The sequence below is a fragment of the Rhinoderma darwinii genome, chromosome 3, assembly GCF_050947455.1.
Source record: "Rhinoderma darwinii isolate aRhiDar2 chromosome 3, aRhiDar2.hap1, whole genome shotgun sequence".
Classification (NCBI taxonomy): Eukaryota; Metazoa; Chordata; class Amphibia; order Anura; family Rhinodermatidae; genus Rhinoderma; species Rhinoderma darwinii.
The window spans coordinates 296,077,611-296,088,741 of NC_134689.1; the positions used below are offsets into that span (position 1 = coordinate 296,077,611).

Consider the following 11,131-nt stretch of genomic DNA (forward strand, 5'->3'; position numbering starts at 1 on the left):
TAATAAATGACTTAATAAGGGAAATAGGGCGATTGTGTTTTATGTTATTACTTGAAACTTTTATTGTATTTTTTACAACTTTTATTTTTACTTTTTAGACACTTTTTTTTACACTTTTCTTTAGTCCCACGAGGGGAATTGAAGGTCCAACTGTTTGTTTGATGTTCTAATACATTGCACTACCTATGTAGTGAAATGTATTAGAACTGTCAGTTGTTCACTGACAGCAAGCCGATCAGGCTCCGCTCCGGGCGGGGCCTAATCGGCTTCTGTAATGACAGATAGGAAGCCATTGTTAGGCCTCCTGTTGCCATAGTAGCAGTCGCCAGCCTTGCCATCGCATGGCAGTCTGCCGATTTCATACAAACCACTTTGATGCAGCAATTGCATTGGATCGCTGCATTGAAGGAGTTAATGGCAGGAATCGGCGCTAGCTCCGGTTCCTGCCTTTACAGTGGGATGTCTGCTGTAACATACAGCGGACACACACTGCTGATGACGCCGGCTCAGCTTCTGAGCCGGAAGCTGAGCCGGCGCCATCTTGCCGATGGTACCGGAAGCCTTTTGGGCCCCACCGACGACGGGGCATAGGAGGATTTCGTTGCTGGCAGACCGGGAGGTAAGTATTAGGCCTCCGATCGCCTTTGCAGCCACCGGCAACCCAGCGATCATGTTGCTGGGATGCCGGTGGCTATAAACTCCTCACATGCTGCGATCCCTATTGAACGCAGCATGTGAGGGGTTAATCGGTCGGATCGGAGGCAAGCTCCAGTCCTGGCCGATACCTCAGGGTGCCAGCTGTAACATACAGCTGTCACCTGGTGGTGATGTCGCTGGCTTAGCTCCTGAGCCAGCTCCATCTCCTTCACGTACAGTTACGTGGAATTGCGGGAAAACACCAGCTCCCATCACGTAACTGTACGTAAAAATGCGGGAAGGGGTTAAAAGAGGCCTGTTATTTATTTATTTTCATTGCATATATAGCGCCAACATAGTCCCTAGTGGGTCATAGACTTTTTCATCTCTCACATCAGTCCCAGTCTCCAATGGGGCTCCCAATATAAATTCCGTGGGCCGATTTCATAGGAAGTTAATTAATCTACCAGTATGTTTTTGTAGGGTCAGATAAAACCGGAGTCCTTGGAGGAAAACAATGCAAACACAGGGAGAACACAGAAGCAGATGTTTCCTTTGGTTGTATTTGTACTCAGGAACTCTCTGTAAGGCAACAGTGCTAACCACTGAGCCACTGAACTGCCTATACCATAATTCCATTCATCCATCTTCATCCATCTTTCCAAAGGTTTCTCCCAGGTGCAATATACATTCATTCTCGTCTTAGGCTTCATTCACACCTGCATCGGTGTGTTCCGTTGTTCTGCTCCGTCAGAGGAGCAGAACAAGGGAATAATGAAGCAATGGTTTCGTTGCACAACGGACACCGCCGGTGGCTGACAGAACCCATTGACTTTAATGGGTTCATTCGGCTTTCCGTCGGGGTGTCTGGGATTTTACTGCGGACAATAGAGCAGCATGCAACAGTAGCTCAATTTAACAAACAAGGGCAAACAAGCTGATGTCTTTATTTTTCAGATTATTTTCATTGCAGAACTTTTCTTTTATTAATAGCTATACACTTAAATGGCAAATAGAACATTAGGGCAAACTGTCTAAGGCTTCGTTCACACCTGCGATAGGGCTACGTTCCGTCTGAGCTTTCCGTCCAAACGGAGCCTTGACAGACACAAACGGAAACCATAGATTGATTTCAATGGTGATGGATCAGGTGCCAATGGTTTCCGTTTGTGTCAGTAGTGCAAGGGTTCTGTAGTTTTGACAGAAACAATAGCGTAGTCGACTACACTATTGATTCTGTCAAAACAATGAAACCCTTGCACAACTGACACAAAGGTAAACAATTTGCAGTGCATCAGTCACCATTGAAACCTATGGTTTCCGTGTGTGTCTGTCAGGGCTCTGTTCCAATGGGAAGCTCCGTCAGAACGGAGCCCTAGTGCAGATGAGAACAAAGCCTAAGCTGCAACAGTCTTTATCAAGCAGAGTGGTGCCTGAATGTCCAGATTTTTCAAATGATAATAGCCCCGTAATAAACTTCTGTTCCCTAAACCCAGTGGATCACCCTCTAGCAGTGGATGCCTTGTCTCAAAAAGTGTCATTGGTGCCTGGCACAAGCTTTTCCCCCTATGGCACTGATACCAAGAGTATTAAAATAAGCTCTGAAAGACAAGGCAAAAATGATATTATTTGCTCCGTTCCAGCCCAGAAGGACCTGGTTTTGTTGCCTGAGAAGGTTGTCAATGCCAAATGCTTGGATGTTCCCAAACAGAGAGACCTTCTACATCGGAGTCCAATACTACACCAACAGGTACATAGAAAAACTCCATCTGTCGATTTGGCTGTTTAAAGGCTGAATTTAAGGTGCAAGGGACTATCTGAACCAGTTATCAATATCCTCCTGTAAAGTTGGAAGCTAGTCACTTTTTGCATTTATTTGCACATATAGGAAGCATATAAAAAAAATTCCCTTCCTTTGATATGAACCACCCTAACAATCCTCAAGTGTTAGATTTCCTTCAGACAGGGTTAAAGATAGGGCTCAAATCAGCTACCCTGAAAGTTTTAGTGTTGAGTGCTTTCTTTGACCTGGGAATATTTTACCACCCATGGATAGGCTAGTTTATTAGAGGGGTATTCCAAGAATTGATAATTATCACCTATCCACAGCAGCGAGTGCATGATCAACCGTCGCTCCATTCAAGCTCCTCTTAACTGCAGAGATGCAGTGATGTGGAATGGGGGTTCTGAAACCCCCGTTCTTGCGATCTGTGGGGACCCAGCGATCAGACAATTATCACCTATCCTGTGGTGATAATTGTCAATAATCGGAATACCCCTTTAAAGTGGCAAATAGCTTAACTACGATAAAAATAATTTAAAAAAAACTCGTCCAAGATATCTCTCTGTAGTTCTTTATTAAGGCATTGGGTAAACAGCTATTTGAACCTAATAACTCCATTCCGATCAAGATCCTTACATTCGATGTGGTGTTCCCGGCATATATGTCAGATGGATAGTAGGAGCGGAAGTAGGAGCCTTGTAACCCTCCCTACACTCAGATTCCGGATGATGGGATGGTGTTAAAACCTCACCCAGCTCTTACACAAGAGATTATTCTCTCATCCTTTAGTAATGATCCTTCCTCTGAGAAATAAATGGAATTCAACAACCTAGATGTCCGTAGATGTGTTATTCAGAAACTGAAAGGCTATGTACAACTTCGAAAGCTATTTATCAGCGCGTTTGGTGCAACTTTCTAATTAGTTTGTATTAACAATGATTTTTACTTTTTCAGATATAGCTGCTTTGTATTCTGCAGGATCCACCTTTAATCGATCACATTTACGTTATGAACTTAGATGTGAATGGTAACAGCTCGATCCTGCATGTCAGAGACACAAAGTACCCACTGACACTGAACCTGTCAGTCCCGCTGACCTGACGGATACAGGATTCAACGCAAGAAAAACCTGTTCTGTATACAGTATACAAAGCAGCTGTATCTGAGAAAGTAAAAATATTTTTTAATTAACCCCTTCCCGCTCCTTGACGTACTATTACGTCATGGCAGCTGTATCGTTCGCGCTCCATGCCGTAATAGTACGTCTCGGGAGTAACGGCCGTTTCGGCCGTCCTCCCGACACATACAGGAGCTGTGACACTGCTGTCTTGTTCAGCAGCTGTCACAGCTCCTACAGCGGGGACCGATCGCTGTGTCCCCGCTGATTAACCCCTTAAAAGCCGCGTTCTATAGAGATCGCGGCTTTTTAGGGGTTAAGCTGCCATCGCCGGCCTGCTACGCGATAGCGGCCGGCGATGGTGACTATGGCAACCGGACACCAAACAATGGCGTCCGGCTATGCCATAGACGGAAGCCTAGTGGGTCCTGACAACGTCAGGACCCACTATGCTTGCTGTCAGTGAGTAGCTGACAGTTCTAATACACTGCACTACGCATGTAGTGCAGTGTATTAGAATAGCGATCAGGGCCTCCTGCCCTCATGTCCCCTAGTGGGACAAAGTAATAAAGTAAAAAAAAAGTTAAAAAAAGATGTGTAAAAATAAGAAAATAAAAGTTTTAAAAGTAATAAAAGTAAAAGTCCCACTTTTTCCCTTATCAGTCCTTTATTATTAATAAAAATATATAAACAAACAAATAAACTATACATAATTGGTATCGCCGCGTCCGTAACGGCCTGAGCTACAAAATTATTTTGTTATTTATCCCGCACGGTGAACGCCGTAAAAAAAAATATTAATAAACCGTACCACAATCACAATTGTTTGGTCACTTCACCTCCCAAAAAATGGAATAAAAAGAGATCAAAAAGTCGCATGTACCTAAAAATGGTACTGATGGAAAATACAGTTCGTTACGCAAAAAAAAAGTCCTCGCACGCCTTTATTGATTGAAAAATAAAACAGTTCTGGCTCTTAGAATAAGGTAACACAAAAAGTGAATGATTGTTTACAAAACGTATTTTATTGTGCAAACGCCATAAGACATAAAAAAAAACTATAAACATCTGGTATCGCCGTGATCGTATCGCCCCGCAGAATAAAGTGAATATGTCATTTATAGCGCACGGTGAACGCTGTAAAAAAAAAAGTATACAAAAACAATAGTAGAATTGCTGTTTATTAGTCACCACGCCACCTAAAAATGGAATAAAAACTGATCAAAAAGCCGCATGCACCCCAAGAAAACTACAATGGATTCCTCAAGGGGTCTAGTTTCCAAATTGGGGTCACTTTTGGGGGGTTTCCAATGTTTTGGCACCACAAGACCTCTTCAAACCGGACATGGTGCCTAATAAAAAAGAGGGCTCAAAATCCGCTAGGTGCTCCTTTGCTTCGGAGGCCGGTGCTTCAGTCCATTACCACACTAGGGCCACATGTGGGATATTTCTCTAAACTGCAGAATCTGGGCAATAAGTATTGAGTTGCGTTTCTCTGATAAATCCTTTTGTGTTATAAAAAAAATGGTATAAAAAGAGTAAATTTCACCTCTACTTTGCTCTAAATTTCTGTGAAACACCTAAAGGGTTCATAAACTTTCTAAATGCTGTTGTGAATACTTTGAGGGGTCTAGTTTCTAAAATGGGGTGTTTGATAGGGGTTTCTAATATATGGGCCCCTCAAAGCAACTTCAGAAATGAACTGGAACCTAAAAAAATAAATAAATGAGGCAATACTTCGCTTCTTACATTATACTGATAATGAGCAGTGCCCACTCCGAGATGACCCCAGTTTTGACCGTTTGTATAAACGGAGACCCCTATTAGACCGTTCCAGTGCCCGGTTTTCCCAAGCATACACCCCCGAGAAGTGTTTTTCTATTGATGAGTCCCTGGTACATTTTAAAGGGAGGGTTCAATTCCGCCAGTACCTGCCAGGTAAGAGGGCAAGGTATGGCGTGAAGATGTATAAGCTGTGCGAGAGTGCATCAGGGTATACCTACAGGTTTAGGATATATGAAGGAAAGGCCACCCCCAAACCAGACTGCATCCTGGACTACAATAGGTACATGGGAGGGATGGACTTGTCAAATCAAGTCCTGAAGCCCTACAGCGCCATGCGGTGTGGTATAAGAAGCTGGCCGGGCACATCATACAGATGGCTTTGTACAATGCGTATGTGCTACGTCGATGTGCAGGCCAGAGGGGAACTTTCCTGGAATTTCAAGATCTAATCTTTAGGGACCAGGAAGGGGGGGCACCCAGTACTTCTGGAAGCGAGGCCACACGCATCGTACCAGGGCAACACTTTCCAGGAGAAGGTCCCCAAACCGGTGGAAAGGGAAAGAGTCAAAAGAGGTGCAGAGTCTGCTATAAGAGGGGGATAAGGAAGAACACAATATACCAATGTGACACGTGTCCCGAAAAACCAGAGCTCTGTATAAAAGATTGTTTTAAAATGTATCATACATCCCTTGATTTTTAATTTACCCTGATGCACTCCGCACAGCTTACCCCCCTCATCTTTCCCTTCTGAGCCCTGCCGTATGCCCAGGCAGCTGATAACAGCCACATGTAGGGTATTGTCGTACCCAGGAGAACCCACATTACAATTTAAGGGGTGTATATCTCCGGTGGCGCATGCTGGGCACACTATATTGGACACTGAAATGGCATATACATATATAAAATTGCAAATCTCACACTGCACCATCTGCTGCGCATTATCTTTTACACAGTACCTGTGGGGTCAAAATGCTCACTACACCTCTAGATGAATGTCTTAAGGGGTGTAGTTTTTAAAATGGGGTCACTTCTCGGGGGTTTCAACTGTACTGGTACCTCAGGGGCTTCTGCACACATGACTTAGCACCAGAAAAGCTCCAGTAGGCCAAATGGTGGTCCTTTCCTTCTGAGCCCTCCCATGGGCCCAAAGGGCAGTTTATCACCACAAATGGGGTATTGCCGCACTAAGGACAAATTGGGCAACAAAATGGGGTATGTTGTTCCTTGTGAAAATAAGAAATTTTGATCAAAAATGACATCTTATTGGAAAAAATATCATTTTTTTCATTTCACAGCCCAATTCAAATAGGTGCTGTGAAAAAACTGTGCGGTCAAAATGATAACAAAAACCATAAATGAATTCCTTGAGGGGTGTAGTTTCCAAAATGGGGTCACTTCTGGTGGGTTTCCATTGCTTTGATACCTCTGGGGCTCTGCAAATGCAACATGGCACCCGAAAACCAATCCAGCAAAATCTGGACTCCAACAAACACATAGCGCTCCTTTCCGTCTGAGCCCTCCCATGGGCCCAAACGGCAGTTTATCACCACAAATGGGGTATTGCCGCACTAAGGACAAATTGGGCAACAAAATGGGGTATGTTGTTCCCTGTGAAAATAAGAAATTTTGATCAAAAATGACATCTTATTGGAAAAAATATAATTTTTTTCATTTCACAGCCCAATTCAAATAGGTGCTGTGAAAAACCTGTGCGGTCAAAATGATAACAAAAACCATAAATGAATTCCTTGAGGGGTGTAGTTTCCAAAATGGGGTCACTTCGGGTGGGTTTCCATTGCTTTGATACCTCTGGGGCTCTGCAAATGCGACATGGCACCCGAAAACCAATCCAGCAAAATCTGGACTCCAACAAACACATAGCGCTCCTTTCCTTCCGAGCCCTCCCATGGGCCCAAACGGCAGTTTATCACCACAAATGGGGTATTGCCGCACTAAGGACAAATTGGGCAACAAAATGGGGTATGTTGTTCCCTGTGAAAATAAGAAAATTTGATCAAAAATGACATTTTATTGGAAAAAATATCATTTTTTTCATTTCACAGCCCAATTCAAATAGGTGCTGTGAAAAAACTGTGCGGTCAAAATGATAACAAAAACCATAAATGAATTCCTTGAGGGGTGTAATTTCCAAAATGGGGTCACTTCTGGTGGGTTTCCATTGTTTTGATACCTCAACGCCTCTTCAAACCTGGCATGCTGCCTAAAATATATTCTAATAAAAAAGAGGCCTCAAAATGCACTAGGTGCTTCTTTGCTTCTAGGGCTTGTGTTTTAGTCCACGAGCGCAGTAGGGCCACATGTGGGACATTTCTAAAAACTGCAGAATCTGGACAATACATATTTAGTAGTGTTTCTCTGGTAAAACCTTCTCTGTTACTAAAAAAAAATTGAATAAAATTGAAATTCAGCAGAAAAAATGAAATTTGCAAATTTCATTTCCACTTTGCTTTAATTCCTGTGAAATGCCTGAAGGGTTAAAAAACTTTCTATATGCTGTTTTGAATACTTTGAGGGGTCTAGTTTTTAAAATGGGGTGTTTTATGGGGGTTTCTAATACATAGGCCCCTCAAATCCACTTCAGAACTGAACTGGCACCTTCAAAAAAAGGCTTTTGAAATTTTCTTAAGAATATGAGAAATTGCTGTTTATGTTCTAAACCTTGTAACGTCCAAGAAAAATAAAATAATGTTCAAAAAACGATGCCAATCTAAAGTAGACATATGGGAAATGTGAACTAGTAACTATTTTGGGTGGTATAACCGTCTGTTTTTCAAGCAGATGCATTTAAATTCTGAAAAATGCTATTTTTTGTAAATTTTCTCTAAATTTTGCAATTTTTCACAAATAAAGACTGAATATATCGACCAAATTTTACCACGAACATGAAGCCCAAAGTGTCACGAGAAAACAATCTCAGAATCGCTTGGATAGGTTTAAGCATTCCGACGTTATTACCACATAAAGTGAAATATGTCAGATTTGAAAAATGGGCTCTGAGCCTTAAGGCCCAAACTAGGCTGCGTCCTTAAGGGGTTAAAAGTGATTACAAAGTTGCACCAAACACACTGATACCTATTTTTATTCCCGTCAATCATTGCTGAGAGGGGCAGGGAGAGGCTAAGGAAGTGCCCCCTATCATGAATAGAGCAGACTCTTAACTAGGAGTACACTGTATTCCTTGCTAGAGAATAGATAATATTAAACTTACATGGTATGAAAATTTAAATGACTATAACATATTCCCTTAGTGCCTGCTTTTGACTGCGCTGACATATTGTCTGCCTATACCTCACCCCATATTATATCACACAAATAAAGCATGCACCATTATATCAAGTAGCATGCACTACTGTATCTCAATGAACACATGTTGCGTGATCTTAAAGTGCCACATTATATTGTATAATTTCTTGATGATAATAAGCAGAGGACAGCAGTGTCACTTGTTAATTATCTGATATCTCCAAACACAGACTATAGACTTCTATGGGGCCCTACTGTACCTTCATGTTTCTCCAATTTCATACAGAGGAATACAGGCAGACAGAAAAAAAATCATGTCATCCTCCATCAGTGGTCGTATTATGGAGGTATTCTCACCTAGAAGCATTGCATAATATGGTGCTGTGCAGAGACACCCTGCTGTAATCTGTGTGCCTCCATACAGGCTCTATGCATTTGAAATTACATTACTCTATGTACTACATCTGTCTACCGTGTTATTATGTATTGCTGCCTGCATGCTGTATGGCGATTAGGAGGATTGTTGGGAGACATCTGACATAATAAGTCCTGAACACATTGATTCCTAATAAATGAATTCACTCCTACTTTATATTCAAAGTATGTTCCTACAAGAGAATTTAGAATATACAGTTTGAGTTTTTCGAAGATGGTTAGATAATCCTATAGCCGCTACCGTTTGAAGGCATTGCACAAATACTATGGAATTATCCATTCTTATATTATCAATTCTATTATTTAAGGCACAACTACGATAAGATGTGAAAATGATTCCACTTGTTTAGTTCCATATTACCATTTCTAGGGTATTATCGTAGTTAAAGTTGGTGTAGCATACAGTATCGCTGGTGTAGTGTAGTATATACAGTAGTATCACTCATGGAGTTACAATGTTGATCTTAGTTTGTTAGATTAGTGGTTCAATAGGTCATAAAAGTCACAACCATTGACTACTTTTTATACTTGTATTTTATAGTGTAGAATAATTGGTGATGGATGGAACAAACAAATGCATGATATTTTAGTAGAATTGATCTTTCATGCATATCAATATCTATATTAACACCTTTTGTCAGCCATTGCGGTGTATACTGTTTTTCAAGGCCTTTCCGCACAGAATAACTTACCTTTAGAGATGATTTGTTTGTAGTTTTGTCACTAGTTGCAGCTTTGGACAGGACGATTGTCTTTCCTGTGAGATCTGGCATTGAGCTATCTGTGCGCACTGTGGGCGACTCTGTATCTCGTATACCTGAGTGGGATATTTCATTGATTTCAGAATACTTTTCTTCCAGACTGGACCCATCATCACTGTTCCTAGTGTTACAAAGAATAAGAGACTTGGATATAGACCTGAAGTTTTTAGGTTTCTTCACTTTTTTCCCGGTACTGTTCTGTCTGTTCATCTTTAGCGAGGACATAAAGATGCTGGTTCTCTCGAGACCATATTTGTTGGGCATGTCAAGAGTTAGGTCTTTATCACCCGCAGCGTAACATTATTGCTGAAAGTACAAAGAAAATTATTATAATATTGCACTTAGTTGATATATAACATTTCAAAGCCAAGAACTCATGATTTTATTGCATAATGGAACCATTCATTTCACATGATTGCTCATGATCAGCATCACCACTTTGCAGATCTGCTTTTGTAACTTGCAGCAGTCTTTCTTTTTACTTTTCTGTCATTTGTCTTAAGTGTATTATATAACCATGTACACAATATGGCCCAAAGTATGTGGACACCCCTCCTAGTTCAGGTGTTTCAGCCACACCTGTTAAAAACAGGTGCATAAAATCAAACACACAGCCATGTAAACTCTGTAGACAAAGATTAGTATCAGTGTGGGTTATACCGAAGAGCTGTGTGACACAAAGAACTGTTGTAGGATGCCTACTTTTCAAAAAGTCAGTTCATCAAATTTTTGATCTACTAGATCTGTGCTGGTCAACTGTAATGGCTATTATTGGGAATTGAAAGTGTCTAGGAGTAATAACATATCAGTCATGAAGCGGTAGACCACGCAAATACACAGAGCAGGGGGCCTCTCAGTGATTAGGTTTGTGGTGCATAAACATTGCCTATCCTTTGTTGTATAACTCACTACTGGGTTCCAAACTGCCTCTGAAAGTGACATCAGCACTCGTAGTGTGCGCTGGGAGCTTTCCGAAATGGGTTTCCATGGACGAGCGGCTGCACACAAGACTAAGATCTCCATGCGAAATACCAAGTGGTGCAAAGCATGCCGGCACTGGACACTGAAACTGGAAACATGTAATCTCGAGTAATGAATCCCTTTTCTGGGTTTGCTGGATGCCAGGAGAATGCTAGCTTTTGGAATGCATAGTGCTGTGCCGCTTAGTTTCTGATTGTCTTTTCTCGGCAAGCCGAGCAAATGGTGAGCGAGCGGTGTATGGGCTCATAGACATTCTATTGAGCCCGTACACCCCTTGCTCGGCTTTCCGAGGAAAAGTCGATCAGAAACTAAGCACAGTGCTCACCCGAGCAATTCTGCTGCTTCGTTTTAGCAATCGGTGGGGGTCTC

At 41.8% G+C, this 11,131-nt stretch overlaps 1 protein-coding gene across 1 annotated transcript in view; it reads right to left on the bottom strand.

The window, feature by feature from the left end:
• IL16 (interleukin 16) overlaps positions 1–10,045 on the bottom strand; it is a 93,662-nt gene extending 83,617 nt beyond the window's left edge. The window contains exon 1 of the mRNA XM_075855248.1: positions 9,713–10,045. Within this exon, the coding sequence (XP_075711363.1) occupies positions 9,713–10,045 (333 nt within the window). The remainder of the gene's footprint in view (positions 1–9,712) is intronic.
• Positions 10,046–11,131: the final 1,086 nt, after the last annotated feature.